This window comes from Ambystoma mexicanum, chromosome 2p (genome assembly GCF_040938575.1).
Source record: "Ambystoma mexicanum isolate Mex_15411 chromosome 2p, UKY_AmexF1_1, whole genome shotgun sequence".
Taxonomy (NCBI): Eukaryota; Metazoa; Chordata; class Amphibia; order Caudata; family Ambystomatidae; genus Ambystoma; species Ambystoma mexicanum.
The window spans coordinates 121561358-121579581 of NC_090923.1; the positions used below are offsets into that span (position 1 = coordinate 121561358).

General features: G+C 48.2%; 1 protein-coding gene across 1 annotated transcript in view; it reads right to left on the reverse strand.

Moving 5' to 3' along the window:
- PODXL2 (podocalyxin like 2) overlaps window positions 1-18224 on the reverse strand; it is a 586345-nt gene that overhangs the window by 350889 nt on the left and 217232 nt on the right. The window contains exon 2 of the mRNA XM_069643373.1: window positions 1457-1750. Within this exon, the coding sequence (XP_069499474.1) occupies window positions 1457-1750 (294 nt within the window). The remainder of the gene's footprint in view (window positions 1-1456; window positions 1751-18224) is intronic.

The window sequence follows — 18224 nt, forward strand, 5'->3', positions numbered from 1 at the left end:
ATAAAATAGAAAGGGGACTGCGTGTTACGTGTTTAACTACAATGCCCTTTTCAAAGCACATTTTAAACCAGAAGGTTTTGGACATTATTTATTCAAAACTTGCAAATGTTGGGTATCTTTGTTCTCTTTTCATGGAGTTAGTATAGAGTCTTGAGAATGTTTACATCAACCCATATAATCTACCTGTGCGTGCTTTGTACATGATCTCCCAGGGCTAACGCTTTTAGTTTAATCCGTTTACAGTTTCCCGCGCTTTCCATCTCTGACGGACACAAAGTTAAATTCTTGATGCAGATTTTCTCAAAACATATCAGGTCAGGAATGATGCAAGCACAGCATAACAATACTAATCAATTTGTAGATTTGTGGGGTTTGACAAACTCTGGTCCTGTGAGGCGCTGGTAGGATTAGCTAGTCCGGTGATTGCTGGTAGGCAGCTTTCTCAGATAATGGTTGAGTCAAGTTTTGTTGTCAAACATGAGGTTGTTTTATTCCTTAGTTAGTCAGCACCAATGAAAGACATCATTGGATAAAAGGTGACATTTATAACATGATGATGTGTTACACAGCCGACGTGCGTTTCAACCTAAGTCTTTTTCAAGGCCAATTGAGTTATGGGGTGAGCTTCAAGGTGCAGTGAGCTGGTCCTCCCATGTGTGGGTGCCAGTGGGCTGGGTAGCCGTTCTGTGGCCGGGTTCGGCAGTGATGGTGCTCAGAGTCGTGTAGTCGAGGACGAAGCTCACCCCATAACTCAATTGGCCTTGAAAAAGACTTAGGTTGAAACGCGCGTCGGCTGTGTAACACATCATCATGTTATAAATGTCACCTTTTATCCAATGATGTCTTTCATTGGTGCTGACTAACTAAGGAATAAAACAACCTCATGTTTGACAACAAAACTTGACTCGTCCATTATCTGAGAAAGCTGCCTACCAGCAATCACCGGACTAGCTAATCCTACCAGCGTCTCACAGGACCAGAGTTTGTCAAACCCCACAAATCTTCTAAAAAATCAGGAACCCCGGAGTTGGTCCCTTGACAAACTAGGACTCAGGCTGCAGGTCTAACACAATCAACCATTGAATAAGAGGTGCGCAGGAGTGAGGGAGTCCCGTCTTTCAAAAACTCCACCCATGCTAAAACTAATCAATTTGTATGTTTGTTTTTTTGTGGATCTAATCACTGCCATTTTGTCAGATAAAGCAATTGAGGTGAGGCAAAATAATAAGATTTGCCCAATTCCATCAAGTGAGAAGGAAAAAAGAGGATTCCGACCTTCAATTTTCACAGCTAGGACATGATCTACTAAAACAGATCTCCAGACAAATATGATTAATTTTCACTCCAGAATAAGCTGATTGTGAACACAATGACTCAATGAAGACCTAATTACGACAAGCGGGAAGTGTTTTAACACACAAATGGAGAGAGTTGAAAGGAGAAAGATTAGCACTACCTGTGGGTGGGCCCAGGTCTCGACTGCTCTCATTGGCATCTGCTCCGTCTTCCAGAAAATACTGGGGAGACTGTAGTATCGTTGACTCTTCGTTCTCCTGGCTGGAGGATCCCGATCCTTGGGGAGCCTGGAGGAGGGTGGTGAGAAGCCCAGGCTCCCTGACCTCCATCGGACCATTCTCGCCAGAATCCAGCGACTCAAGATGGGATATCATCGTGAGCTCCATCAGAGATGTTGACGTGAGCCCGTCTGTTGTGGGGTGCTCAGATGCCACACAACCAAACCATGCAGATGCTGCGGAGAGAAGAAAACGAACAATGAGAGGTTTGGTAAAATAGAAGACATTTCATATGTTGTCACTGCTGTTGAAGTCAATGCATCAACACTATGGGGAGGCTCATGCCACTCCACACTCAAGCACGGCCATACCCTCGGGTAGCTCATACAACTCTATGCTATGAAATGGCCTAGTCCTCGAAGCTCCGCCAAATATGAACTCTGACAGAGTCATACCCTCAGAGATTCATAAAAACTCAGACTCTTGCACTGCCAAACCCCCAGAGGCTCACACATCTCCAAACTCTGTAGTGGCCAACCCGCAAAGATTCATACAACTCCAGGCTTTGTCACTACAAACCCCCAGAGGCTGATACAACTCCATGCTATGAAACGGCGTAGTCCTCGAGGCTCCGCAAATCTGAACTCTGACAGAGTCAAAACCTCACAGATTCATAAAAACTCGGATCCTCAGAGGCTGATACAACTCCATGCTCTGGCAATGCCAAACCGCTAGAGGAGTGTACATTCCCAAGCTCTGGCACAGAAACTCTCAGAGGCTCAGAAAATGATATGCCCTGGCACTGCCCAACCATCATGAACTCCAACTAGCCTAAGCTCAGGCACTGCAAACATTCAGAGGTTAATACAACCCCAAGCAGTGCATTGTATAACCTCAGAGACTCATCCATCGCAAGCTCTCGCAATAGCATGCCCCAGATACTCATACGCCTCTATGCTGCTCTGGCACTAGCAAACCCTCAGTGAATCCTGCATCTCCAACTCTGGCACTGCCATCCCCCAGATACCCATACAACACCATGCCATGCTGCTCTGGCACCTGCAAACCCTCAGTGAATCATACATCTCCAACTCTGGCAGTGCCATCCCCAAGATACTCATAAACCTCCATGCCACTCTGGCACTTGCAAAATCCTCAGAGACACCCCCATCTCCAACTCTGGCACTGCCATCCCCCAGATACCCATACAACACCATGCCATGCTGCTCTGGCACCTGCAAACCCTCAGTGAATCATACATCTCCAACTCTGGCACTGCCATCCCCCAGATACCCATACAACTCCATGTCACTCTGGCATTGCAAACCCCCAGAAACTCATACATCTCCATCTCTGGCATTGCCACCCCCCAGATACCCATACGACGCCATGCTGCTTTGGAACTTGCAAATCCTCCGAGACTCAAACATCACCAACTCTGGCACTGCCCTCCCCCAGATACCCATACACCTCTATGCTGCTCTGGCACTTGCAAACCCTCAGTGAATCATACATCTCTAACTCTGGCACTACCATCTCCCAGATACTCATACAACTCCATGCTGCTCTGGCACTTGCAAATCCTCAGAGACTCATACATCTCCAACTCTGGCACTGCACTCCCCCAGATACCCATACAATGACATGCTGCTCTGGCACTTGCAAACCCCCAGAAACTCATACATCTCCAACTCTGGTACTACCATCCCCCAGATACTCAAACCTCCATGCTGCACTGGCACTAGCAAACCCTCAGTGAATCATACATTGTCATGACCCACAGAACGCGCCCCTTCTGGACTTCCTGGTCCTTGTCACGGCAGGGCTTGCATTCATTGTTTCCCCCAACATGGCCGTATCACGTGACACGCCTCGCACCAGCCTTCACGGCGGACGTAGTACATTCCATTGAATATGCCACGCCCCAGCGGCCCCGTGCGTCTCAATGCTATTGCGAAGTAGCGACCAGACGTGTGCTCCGTAGCTCCCGGTATTGTTTCCCTTGCTTTTTCCACTCTAACCCAATTCTAGTCCCTTTCCTTCCATTCTTGATTCCTGGACTTGTGTGCTAGTTGCGCACCCTGTTATTTCCTGGATTCCTGGAACCCTGCTTCCCGGTACTTGAACGCACGCTGGAGTCGGAAGAGACTCGTGCAGCCTTATTCAAGACTCGAGCAGTACGCAAGAAGGCATCGATCAAGAAATCCAGCAAAGTTCGAACTCAGGTGAGAAGGGGAGAACTCCTTGACAGTTTGAGACGTCAACCGACCGAACTCGATATGGACATGGAAGCGGCCGTCCAGGACCTGATGCGTGGCATGCAAGAGCTATCAACCGAGGTGCAGAATCTAAAGGCGGAAAACGCCGCTCTCAAACAACGGGTTCTATCCCGCGATTCTGCCACAAAAGAAAATGTATTGCTGGGCGGTATAGTGGACAAATATGATGGCTCACCAAAAACCCTTCGAGGATTCCTGGATTCATGTTTGGTTTACTTTACTTTTAAGCCCTACTACTTTTCAACTCCCAGGGCTAAAGTGGGCTTCATAATTTCCCACCTTTCAGGAAACGCCTTAACCTGGGCCACGCCCCTCGTTAATTCCGGCAATGTTCTTCTAGATGACTATGATGGCTTCATACAAGCCCTTAATACCATGTTTGACCGTCCAGAACAGGTCTATAGTGCCCAGGAACGCCTGTTAGACTTTCAGCAAGGATCCCAGGATATGCTCACCTATGTTACCCGATTCAAGCTGTAAGTCAAGGAAGCTGATTGGTCCCCGGAGGCGAGTTTTACCATTTTCAGGAGAGGACTGAATGAGGAGATTAAGGATGAGTTGGCCAGAGTGGCTCGCCCAAACTCATTCCAAGCACTAATGGACCTTGCCATGCAAATAGATTTTCGTATTCAGGAAAAAATGGCAGAGAAGAAGAAATCCAAAGCTAATCCTCCGAAGCCGTCCTTTGAGAGCACCATGTTAGGGAGAATTCTCTGTTTAGGCTGAATTTCCTAACCTAGTGAGTCCCCCAGCAGCTTTGCTGGATTTCTGGAGTTTGCTTTTTTCTCCTGGCAAGAGTGAGTCTCTTTTCCTCACACTCTTGGACATGATTTGAGGGGTTCCTTTGACTGTTAATGTGTTTTATGGGCTATGGGTCTCATGTGTTTTTACTATGTGTGTTACACAGCACCCTCAGTGCAGTGACACAGGGGTGTCATAGTGGCACCCCACCATAGACTCCATACCCTGGGACTGACTACTGTCTCCCAGGGCATGTAAAGTCACCATTGGCTTTACTAGTCCCAAATTATGAACAGAAACCAGTACAAACCATCATATTGTGGGCGTACTGCTCGGGGCAATTCGATTGCCCCGGGGTCTGTTATTCGAGGGGGCACGTCTCCGTCCCCCCTGATCGAGTTTTGGCTGGTGGCAGTGGATACTACTTTTTATATTCGACCGCGAATATATCTCTATGGGATTTTCCCATTGTTCGAGGCTACCAACTTTAATTATTTAATTCTCATAGCCTCGAACATCCCGCCGGTTTATTTATTTAATATTAATTCGCCAGTTGGTATTTTTTTGCCAGAACTCGATTCTAAAATAACGTTTGTGTTCTCTTCTGTGACTCCAACCCAAGTCGAGCCCTTTGTTCCACTTTTTGGCGGGCTTCTCCGCAGAAGCCTCCAAAAGTGGTGCCACTCTGTCTGGGTACCACAGGGGGTGTGGGAGGGGGTTTAGGCACCCTGGACTGAGTTACCTTGGTAACTGAAGTCGCACTCTTGTGTGATTGGCCCAAGTGGTGAGCCGGCCGGCTCACCACTTAGCATGTTTGATTGACAGCTATGCTGAGTGAATGGGGTGTGCTGCATAAAAGCAGGGCTTTTGGGACTGGAACTTTAGAAGTCGCCACATGACCTGAAAATCTGACGAGGGAGAAGCTGAGCCGACCTGCTACGACGACACCACCGGTGGAGCCCTGCGGAACCGACTCACCACTTCCCAACGACAGAGAAGATCTCCCAGCTGGAGAGTCTTCTTCCCCTGACTGGTGGGCACAACCAGTTTACCTTCTTTTTCTCGCATTCCAGGACGTCTTGTGGTCGAATTGCCCTTTCCAAACACCCCGGCAACCGGATAGCCACTTACCACTGGACCGCAAATAAAAGGACCGCTCCTTTTAACTGAGAACTCCGCTGCTGGTTTCTTCCCTGGCAGTGCAACCGACTCCTGTCTTCCTCCCCGACGAGATCCTCTCTTCCCCCGGACGAAGCACCGGCTTGCACCCGCTGCCAGGAACAACTGCCCCCGCTGGAGTATTCTCACCACTTTAAGGTACCGTGTCCGCCAGGCCTCCCTTTCTAAAGATTGCTACAAGGTAATAATAATCCCTTAACCTTCTGGACTGGGCTGGCTGCCTTGACCATCTAACTGGTCCCTTTCTTTTTGGTCCAACTCTTTCTGAACTGATTGCAAGACTTTTGGGCACTTTGAACCGTGTGGCCTTGGACACATTTCGACAGGAGCCTCTTAAAGTGGGTCCAGCCTTGTTAACTTTGACTTTACAGTTTTAACCTGCCTTCTTCTACTACTGTGTTCTTCCAAAAGTGTTGGGATTTGTTTCTATCTTTGCTCTGCCTTTCTCTCCCTTTTAAACCGATTGATTAGAGTGCCATCTTCGTTAAACGCTCACACGCTCACCGCTGTCTGAAAATAAGTGTTGCTTTACTTAAGACTTGTCTAACTAATCGTTGAAGGGAGTGTATATCTTTTAGTGACCGTGTTTTTGAACTGCTTGATATTAGTGCCAGTGTGTTTTATTAGATGTGGTTTTAAATAAATAATTATATCTCTTTTACACCAAGCTCTGGTCAGTGTTTGCTTGTTCTACTGTGTTCTTTTGACCTATTGTGAATACTCTGTATACTGCCTAACTCTTCTTGAGGGAAGTCTGACTGCTCAGCCACAGCTACCAAGTGAATCTGTGTGGTACAGACTGCTACCAAGTGGGTTTCCACCAAACACCTGTAGTCTTAAATCTTTTGCAGTGGTCCCAGAGGGAACTGCACAGGTTTCTGCCTAACACACCACCAAGGCGGACACAAACCCAGGCTCAATCTTTGAAACAGAACCCATGCAGATAGGAGCCTTCCGTGGACCTATATCCCCGCAAGAAAGAATGAGAAGGATTCATACGGGGTTGTGCATGTATTGTGCCTCAGACAAACACCTAGTTAGGCAGTGTCCTCTGGCCCCTCCTCGGTGTTCGGGAAACGCCAGCTCGGGAGAGAGATGTTTGCTCCACATCAATTCCATCCTTGAACTCTCCTGGACAAAATAATTTGGTGATACTACAAGCCTTCCTGTCGCCCTCCAAGAATAAGACCTATCCCATTCTGGCCTTGGTGGACTGCAGAGCTATGGGAATTTTCATTGATCAAGACTGGGTTGTTAGTCATCATATTCCGTACGAGACACGAAGCACCATGCAGCCGGTGGAAGCAATCAACGGAAGACCCCTCTCTTCAGGACCCATAAGCCTGCAGATAAAAGAGATCCAACTTTCCATAAACCATCACCAAGAGCGGATTACATTCGACCTCATTAAGTCAGCCCATTACCCCATGGTATTGGGTATGCCCTGGTTACAGAAGCACAATCCGTATATTAATTGGACATCAGGATCACTATTCCTAGGCTCAGAGTTTTGTATGTCCCACTGTCTAATCCTGGATCCCTCCTCGACACCCCGTAAAGAACCACCAAGAGACCTGAAAACACCACTCATGGTTTCTAATATCATACAAGTCCCAGAGACCTATCATGGATATGCTGATGTATTTTCAACTGCCATAGTCCAGGCCTTACCCCCTCACAGACCTGAAGACTGTGCCATAGATACAGATCCCTCAGCAGTGATTCCTTTTGGCAGAATGTTCATTCTTTCCGAACCTGAGAAAAAGGCCCTCAGAGAATATCTGGATACCAACCTTGAAAACAGCACCATAAGACCCTCAAAATCTCCAGCGGGTGCTTCATTGTTCCCAAGAAGGACACCAAGGAACTCAGACCTTGCCTCGACTATCGTGGCTTAAATCAATGCACCCTCAAAGATAGGTACCCACTACCCCTGATCTCGGATATCCTGGAAGCTGTGAGAGGCGCCATAGTATTCACGAAGAGACGAATGGAAAACAGCCTTTAGAACACCTTTTGGTCACTATGAATATCTAGTCATGCCCTTTGGACTAGCTAATGCCCCCGCGGTTTTTCAACGTTTTATGGACAGGGTGTTTTCTGACATGTTATTTCTTTTTGTCATTGTCTATCTGGATGGCATATTGATCTTTTCCAAAGATCCTCTAAAGCATGAAGAGCATGTAAAGGCAGTACTGCAACGACTCAGTGAACACAAACTTTTAGCCAAACCCAAAAAATGCTTGTTTCACGTTACTTCTGTTCACTACCTGGGATTCATCCTTAGCCCAGAAGGAATTGGTATGGACCCTTCAAAGGTAAAGGCCATACTGGCATGGCCTGCTCCCACCTCCGTGAAACAAGTTCAATCCTTCCTGGGGCTTGCCAACTTCTACCGGAAGTTCATTCTACCTTTTCCGAGATTGTCCAGCCGATTGTTGTTCTCTTGAAGAAAGACACTCCCTTTATCTGGTCTACACCGCAAGACAAAGCATTCCAACAATTGAAGACAGAGTTCACGCAAGCCCCAATCCTGGCCCAACCAGACATAAATCGCCCATTCCTGGTGGAAACGGATGCCTCTAACTTCGCCATAGGAGTGGTCTTGAAACAGGAACTTGAGGATAAACTGGAACACCCCATTGCTTACCTCTCACGAACCCTGACTCCCAGTGAGACACACTATTCCGTCCTGGAAAAGGAACTGTTAGCCATCCGCCAGGCCTTCACTGAATGGCGACATCTACTTCTGGCTGCTAGATATCCAGTTCAGGTCCGCACGGACCATCGGAATCTTCAAATTCTACAATCATTGGAGTTCAGGAACAGTCATCAGGCGTGTTGGGCCTACTTCTTTGCCCAATACCAATTCCAAATCACTCATGTTCCCGGATCACAAAACATGATTGCTGACGCCTTATCTCGACGTCCTGACTATGTAACTACTGAAGACAAGGCCTATCCTAAGATGTTTCCCCACACAATCTTTGTAGCTCAAGCAGTCAACCTCCTGGAATAAATTCGAGTACAAATCTAATCCTCTGACATCTGGAAGGATATTTCAAGGAAGAATCCATGGAACCTAAGACTTAAGGAAGGCTACTTATTCAAGGACAATGCACTGGTTATTCCTGCACAGAACTTACAACAAAGAATGATAAACCTCTGTCATGATACCCTTCACTCCGGACATCGTGGCATAACCAACACCCTCCGTCTTATACAAAGACAGTTTTGGTGGCCTGGAATGAAGACCGACGTACAGCAGTACATCAAAGCTTGTGCTGTCTGCAGTCAAAACAAACATGATAACAAGAGACCGGCGGGTCTTCTAATGCAACCATCGCTGCCAACAAGGCCATAGGAATTCATTGCTACAGACTTCATTGTGGAATTACCACCTTCCCGAGGGTACACGACCATCATGGTTACCATAGATTTGTTCCCTCATATGGCTCATTTTACACCCCTGTGTAAGTTACCATCCTCGTCCGAACTTGCTGGATTCTTCCTGGAACACATATTTTGTTTACATGGACTCCCTTCCAAGATCATATCTGATCGAGGACCTCAGTACGTCTCTCAATTCTGGAAGCATCTCTGTCGCATTCTGGGAATCCAACGTGCCCTCTCATCTGGTTATCATCCCCAGACCAACGGGGCCACAGAACGTGCTAATCAGACCCTGGAACAGTATCTTCGATGTTTCGCCACCAAGGTTCAGGATGACTGGTCGCTCCTGATGCCCGTGGCTGAATTCGCCTACAACAATTCTGACCATTCAGCAATTAAGACCAGCCACTTTTATTGTAGCCAAGGTTTCCATCCATCAGTTCTACCCTCTGTTCTCCCTCATCCTACACCAGTACCTACTGTCGACTCCTGGATTGAAACCCTCATCAACGTACACCAAGAGGCCAAAGAAAATTTAGAGAAGGCCAGAACACAGACTAAGAGGTATGCGGATTTAAAAAGGAGACCAGGTCCTTCTTATGCAATCAGTGATCAAGTCTGGTTATCCTCGAAATTACTACCCCGGCATCTACGGCCAAACAAGTTGGCCCCTCGGTACTATGGTCTATTTTCCATCAAGGAAATTATCAACCCAGATTCATGCCGGATTTGTCTACCAGACTCTTGGAGGAAAATTCACCCAGTATTCCACACATCCTTATTGTAAACCCTACCACCAATCCTCCCGGAAATCCCACCGACCTCCTCCTCTACTGGTCGACAACCAAATGGAATATGAAGTATCTCGAATATATGACTCCAGGTATAAACGGGGTCAGCTTCAATACCTGGTTGAATGGAAAGGATATCCTCCTAGTGAAAGAACCTGGGAACCACTTTCTAATCTCAAGACCCCTTGACTAGTCAGAAGATTTCAACTTATACACCCGGGCAAACCTGGTGGAACAGGTTTTCGGAGGAGGCATGCTGTCATGACCCACAGAACGCACCCCTTCTGGACTTCCTGGTCCTTGTCACGGCGGGGCTTGCATTCATTGTTTCTCCCAACATGGCCGTATCACATGACACGCCTCGCACCAGCCTTCACGGCGGACGTAGTATGTTCCATAAATATGCCACGCCCCCGCGGCTCTGCGCGTCTCAATGCTATTGCGAAGTAGCGACCAGACGTGTGCTCCGTAGCTCCCGGTATTGTTTCTCTTGCTTCTTCCACTCTAACCCAATTCTAGTCCCTTTCCTTCCTAACTTGATTCCTGGACTTGTGTGCTAGTTGCGCACCCTGTTATTTCCTGGATTCCTGGAATCCTGCTTCCCGGTACTTGAACGCACGCTGGAGTCGGAAGAGACTCGTGCAGCCTTATTCAAGACTCGAGCAGTACGCAAGAAGGCATCGATCAAGAAATCCAGCAAAGATCGAACTCAGGTGAGAGGGGGGAACTCCTTGACATACATCTCCAACACTGGCACTACCATCCCCAGATACCCATAAACCTCCATGCTGCTCTGGCACTTGCAAATCATCAGAGAATCATGCATCTCCAACTCTGGCACTGCCATCCCCCAGATACCCATACAACTCCATGCCACTCTGGCACTTGCAAAATCCTCAGAGACTCCCGCATCTCCAACTCTGGCACTGCCATCCCCCAGATACCCATACAACTCCATGCCATGCTGCTCTGGCACTTGCAAACCCTCAGTAAATCATACATCTCTAACTCTGGCCCTGCCATCCCCAATATACTCATAATCCTCCATGCTGCTCTGGCACTTGCAAATCCTCGGAGACTCAAATATCACTAACACTGGCACTGCCATCCCCCAGATACCAATACAACTCCATGCTGCTCTGGCACTTGCAAATCCTCAGAGACTCATACATCTCCAACTCTGGCACTGCCATCCCCCAGATACCCATACAACACCATGCCATGCTGCTCTGGCACTTGCAAACCCTCAGTGAATAATACCTCTCCAACTCTGCCACTGCCATACCCCAGATACTCGTACACCTCCATGCTTTTCTGGCACTTGCAAATCCTCAGAGACTCACGCATCTCCAACCCTGGCACTGCCATCCCCCAGATACCCATACAACTCTATGCTGCTCTGGCACTAGCAAGCCCTCAGACACTCATACATCTACAACTCTGGCACTGCCATCCCCCTGATACCTATACACCTCCATGCTGCTCTGGCACTTGCAAGTCCTCAGAGACTCATATCTCCAACTCTGGCATTGCAATCCCCCAGATACTCATAAACCTCAATGCTGCTTTGGCACTTGCAAATCCTCAGAGACTCATATCTCCAACTCCGGCATTGCAATCCCCCAGATACTCATAAACCTCCATGCTGCTTTGGCACTTGCAAATACTCAGAGACTCAAACATCACCAACTCTGGCACTGCCCTCCCCCTTACACTTCTATGCTGCTGTGGCACTAGCAAACCCTCAGTGAATCATACATTTCTAACTCTGGCCCTGCCATCCCCCAGATACTCATAAACCTCCATGCTGCTCTGGCACTTGCAAATCCTCGGAGACTCAAATATCTCCAACTCTGGCATTGCCATCCCCCAGATACCCATAAAACGCCATGCTGCTCTGGCACTTGCAAACCCCCAGAGACTCATACATCTCCAACTCTGGCCCTGCCATCCCCCAGATACTCATAAACCTCCATGCTGCTCTGGCACTCCCAAAATCCTCAGAGACTCACGCATCTCCAACTCTGCCACTGCCATCCCCCAGATAACCATACAACGCCATGCCATGCTGCTCTGGCACTTGCAAACCCTCAGTGAATCATACATCTCTAACTCTGGCCCTGCCATCCCCAGATACTCATAAACCTCCATGCTGCTCTGGCACTTGCAAATCCTCGGAGACTCAAATATCACCAACACTGGCACTGCCATCCCCCAGATACCCATACAACTCCATGCTGCTCTGGCACTTGCAAATCCTCAGAGACTCATACATCTCCAACTCTGGCACTGCACTCCCCCAGATAGCCATACAATGACATGCTGCTCTGGCACTTGCAAACCCCCAGAAACTCATACATCCCCAACTCTGGCATTGCCATCCCCCAGATACCCATAAAACGCCATGCTGCTCTGGCACTTGCAAACCCCCAGAGACTCATACATCTCCAACTCTGGCCCTGCCATCCCCCAGATACTCATAAACCTCCATGCTGCTCTGGCACTCCCAACATCCTCAGAGAATCACGCATCTCCAACTCTGCCACTGCCATCCCCCAGATACCCATACAACGCCATGCTGCTCTGGCACTTGCAAACCCTCAGTAAATCATACATCTCTAACTCTGGCCCTGCCATCCCCCAGATACTCATAAACCTCCATGCTGCTCTGGCCCTTGCAAATCCTCGGAGACTCAAATATCACCAACACTGGCACTGCCATCCCCCAGATACCCATACAACTCCATGCTGCTCTGGCCCTTGCAAATCCTCAGAGACTCATACATCTCCAACTCTGGCACTGCACTCCCCCAGATAGCCATACAATGACATGCTGCTCTGGCACTTGCAAACCCCCAGAAACTCATACATCTCCAACTCTGACATTGCCATCCCCCAGATACCCATAAAACGCCATGCTGCTCTGGCACTTGCAAACCCCCAGAGACTCATACATCTCCAACTCTGGTACTACCATCCCCCAGATACTCAAACCTCCATGCTGCTCTGGCACTTGCAAATCCTCAGTGACTCATATCTCCAACTCTGGCACTGCCCTCCCCCAGATACCCATACACCTCTATGCTGCTCTGGCACTCGCAAATCATCAGAGAATCTAGCATCCCAACTCTGGCACTGCCATCCCCCAGATACCCATAAAACTCCATGTCACTCTGGCACTTGCAAAATCCTCAGAGACTCATATCTCCAACTCTGGCATTGGCATCCCCCAGATACTCATAAACCTCCATGCTGCTTTGGTACTTGCAAATCCTCAGAGACTCAAACATCACCAACTCTGGCACTGCCCTCCTCCAGATACTCATAAACCTCCATGCTGCTCTTGCACTTGCAAACCCTCAGAGACTCACGCATCTCCAACTCTGGGACTACCATCCCCCAGATACTCACACACCTCCATGATGCTCTGGCACTTGCAAACCCTCAGAGAATCATACATCTCCAACTCTGGCACTGCCATCCCCCAGATACTCATAAACCTCCATGCTGCTCTGGCACTTGCAAACCCTTAGCGACTCATCTATGTCCAACTCTGGCACTGACATCCCCCAGATGCTCAGTCATCCTGCGGTTCCGACACGGCCATCCCCCAGATGTTCATTCACCTCCATGCTGCTCTGGCACTGCCGTCCCCCAGTTGTTCATTCATCCTGCGGCTCTGACACGGCCAGGCCCTCAGAAAATACCACCAAAACCTCTGCAGACCCACAGATATCTGGCCCCTGGTTCTGACAGAGTATCTGCAAACCCAGAGATACAATCACACATTCAACAACTTTGCAGACTTGCACCTCTCCAAGCTCTCACACTGGCAACTCCTCTGCAGACTCACAGAGCTCCACTCGCTCCACCAAGCACTATGTGCTGTCCTCCAGACATTGAGTTTCAGAGAATTGAAACGTGTGATGTACATTTTCTTGGTTTTGGAAATAAACTACAAGTTCAGAACAGAATCCTCCCCCAAGTCAGGAATGTGTAAAAATGTGGTTCATCATCAGTGGGAAAACCTATAAAGACACCCCAATGCCACTAAATGGAGATCCCAGGGCACCTGCCTATTCTATGATCGACATTGAACCAGCCAGTTGCCCAGCCGTGAGTGCTCAGCTACCATTCCCCTGACCATTCTATCTATAACTGTATTATTGCATAATAATCCCTCTGGCACTGCCATGCCCCAGATACCGAGACAACGCCATGCTGCTCTGGCACTTGCAAACCCTCAGTGAATCATACATCTCCAACCCTGGCACTGCCACCCCACAGAGAATCATCCTGCTCTGGCACCTGAAAACCCTCAGTGAATCTTACATCTCCAACTCTGCCACCCAGATACTCATACAACTCCATGCCGCTCTGGCACTTGCAAATCCTCAGAGACTCCTACATCTCCAACTCTGGCACTGCCATCCCCCAGATATGATATGATATGATATGATATGATATGATAAGGCATTTGTAACGCGCCTATACACAAGTGTTTCAAGGCGCGACGAGGCAGGGGGGGAAACAAGGGGAGACAGACAACGATCTTACTAGGACAGGTGTCATTCAGATCGCGCAAGTGCAAGGGTAGAGGGGAAGGGAAAAGTGCATGGGGGAGAGGGAGAGGGGAAAGTGCAGTACAGGGTTATTAGCATACAGCATACAGGATAAATAACAAGGGCCAGCTGGTGGCAAGTGCGAGGTAAGTGCAGACAAGTGCTGGGAAGGGGGGGCTGTATGGATACAGACACAGCCCCGTAGTGCAGGGGTTGCCGTGGAGGCAGTGCAGGGGAGAGTGGCTGGGCCGAGAACGGTGAATGGCCCAGTTGCAGATTCAGTGCAGTTTCAGTAGTATTAGCAGGGGAGAGGGGGAGAGAAAGCGGAGGCAAAGAGGAAGGTTTTGAGGTGCTTCCGGAACCGGAGGTGGTTCTCCTCAAGTTTCAGGGAGGCAGGAAGGCTGTTCCAGAGGGAGGCCCCTGCAGTGGAAAGAGATCTGCCCCCAACTCGTTGTTTGGAGAAGCGGCTGACCCTGAGGGAGTTGGAGGCGGATGAGCGAAGAGCTCGAGAAGGAAGATATTTAGGAAGAGAGAGTTGAAGGTATTTTGGCCCAAGGCCCCAGACGGCCTTGTGGACAATGCAGAGGGTTTTGAACTTGATCCTCGCAGTCACTGGGAGCCAGTGTAGTGATTTCAGTCCTGGAGAGATAAGGTCCCTGGGCTTGAGGCCAAGGACAAGTCTTGCAGTCCTGTTCTGGATGAGTTGCAAAGGGCAGAGAGTAGAGGCGGTCAGATTTAGATAGAGGCTATTACAGTAGTCAAGCTTAGAGAGAACCAGGGCTCTAGAGACAGTGAGCTTCTGGGGGAAGCCCCTCTGGCACTTGCAAATCTTAAATCTCCAACTCTGGCACTACCATCCCCCAGATACCCATACAACTCCATGCCACTCTGGCACTTGCAAATCCTCAGAGACTCCTACATCTCCAACTCTGGCACTGCCATCCCCCAGATACCCATACAACTCCATGCCACTCTGCCACTTGGAAATCCTCAGAGACTCCTACATCTCCAACTCTGGCACTGCCATCCCCCAGATACCCATACAACTCCATGCCACTCTGGCACTTGCAAATCCTCAGAGACTCCTACATCTCCAACTCTGGCACTGCCATCCCTGAGATAACCATACAACACAATGCCATGCTGCTTTGGCACTTGCAAACCCTAAGTGAATCTGGCAATCAATAAGTCAAATTAATATATAAGTGTATTATAGAATGAGCTGCAGTTACCATTCCCGTGATCATTCTCCGTATATCGGTCTTTTAACATGAAGCTCAGATACCATAGGTCCCTTACCCTGACAGTTCTCCTTTAATCGACTTATGTCATGAGCTCCAGCTACCATTCCCCTGACCGTTCTCCCTATAACGGTCTTGTAGCATGAGCTCCAGTTACCATTCCCCTGACCATTCTCCATATAGCGGTCTTATGACATGAGGCCCAGATACCATAGGTCCCTTACCCTGACAGTTCTCCCTTTAATCCACTTATGTCATGAGCTCCAGCTACCATTCCCCAGACCGTTCTCCTTATAACTGTTTTATAGCATGAGCTCCAGTTACCATTCCCCTGACCGCTCTCCCTATAACTGTCTTACAGCATGAGATTCATTTACCATTCCCCTAACGGTTCTCCCTATAACTGTCTTACAGCATGAGCTCCAGTTACCATTCCCCTGACCGCTCTCCCTATAACTGTCTTACAGCATGAGATCCATTTACCATTCCCCTGACCGCTCTCCCTATAACTGCCTTATAGCATGAGTTCCAGTTACCATTCCCCCGACGGTTCTCCCTATAACTGTCTTACAGCATGAGATCCATTTTCCATTCCCCTGATAGTTCTCCCTATAACTGTCTTATAGCATGAGCTCCAGTTACCATTCCCCTGACCGCTCTCCCTATAACTGTCTTACAGCATGAGATCCATTTACCATTCCCCTGACAGTTCTCCCTATAACTGTCTTACAGCATGAGAACCATTTACCATTCCCCTGACCACTCTCCCTATAACTGCCTTATAGCATGAGTTCCAGTTACCATTCCCCGACGGTTCTCTCTATAACTGTCTCACAGCATGAGATCCATTTACCATTCCCCTGATCGTTCTCCCTATAACTGTCTTACAGCATGAGAACCATTTACCATTCCCCTGACCACTCTCCCTATAACTGTTTTATATAGGATGCGCTCCATTTACCATTCCCCTGACCGCTCTCCCTATAACTGTTTTATAGCATGAGCTCCAGTTACCATTCCCCTGACGGTTCTTCCTATAATGTCCTATAGCATGAGCTCCATGTACCAGTCCCCGGACCGCTCTCCCTATAACTGTCTAATAGCATGACCTCCATTTACCATTCCCTGACCGCTCTCCCTATAACTGTCTAATAGCATGACCTCCATTTACCATTCCCTGACCGCTCTCCCTATAACTGTTTTATAGCATGAGTTCCAGTTACCATTCCCCTGACGGTTCTCCCTATAACTGTTTTATAGCATGAGCTCCAGTTACCATCTTACGGTTCCTGCCCATTCTCCATATGAGCACCTCGCTCTACGGGCACTAGCTCCCACACTATGGGCCTGCCCTTGAGATAGCATTTTCCACACTCACCCCTGGTACCCCCATAGCCATCCTATGACTTTCCTGGGTAGAACCTCCTAAGTATCCCAATTGATTTCCATGATACTCAGTGCTGGGGATGGGGGAGGGGGAAGGGAACGTAGTCTGTGATCCCATGTGGGTGTGATAGGAGAGTGATGGGCCTGGTATTGAGATGGAGCCATGGTAGTCAAGTGACTTGCTTGTATGAAGTGTAGAAAAACAGGACTAAATTAACAGGGATGACTTGAAATGTTTGAAATTACATAATAAACCAACCAGACAAAACAGTGTAGCAAAAAGAGTATGAATCTGTCTTTATTTTTCACATCCTGAATGGAAGCCTACACTTACTAACATGCAGAATAATGTAAGACTGGCATAGAAAATTCCTCTGAATCTAAAAAGCAAATGCCTATGAATCTGAAAAGAAATGCAGAGCAAGACAAAGAAATGCAGAGCAAGACAAAGAAATGCATAGCAAGACAAAGAAATGCATAGCAAGACAAAACAAGTTTTTAGACATGTTGTTGGACACTATGCATCCCACAGATTTTTTATCACCCACTATTTGAACCTGTTAAGGGACAATTCCCACTCCTAGTTATTCATCGCTGCCGAGTCAGAAGACATCTAACCTTAACTGCCCTTTTATGTGCTAAGGTTCAAAATAAATCAAACAAAGCAAGCAAAGTCTGAGCTGAGTTCTTTTAAGCAGTGACCACACTGGGGGGTTGCGGTGCATTAAAGTGTCTCAGCAAGTGCATTGGCTGTTTGTTGTCCCCTGTTTGGGATCTGTGGAGACATTTTATTGCCGGATTCCGATTATGGGGTAATCTGGCCCAATTCCAGTGCTGATGTTGCTACAACAGTACCTTCTCAGTGCTTAATTTGTGAGGGGTGGAGGTTGCCAGGGCTCAGCCCCGGCACTTATTTTTGAGCCCTGGCACTTATTGTCTCAGACTGATTATGAAATAATGATAGCCCGAGCATTCATCAACCACAGAGATCAGGTGCGAGCTGTAGTTTAACCCCAAATGTGTCAACACTGTGGGGAGCAGCTGTGGGCGGTGTCAGCAATGGTGGGGAACTGCCCATCCGCAGTGTCACAAGAATGCTAGAAAGTATTTGGGCCCTGGCACTTATTTTCTTTCAAAT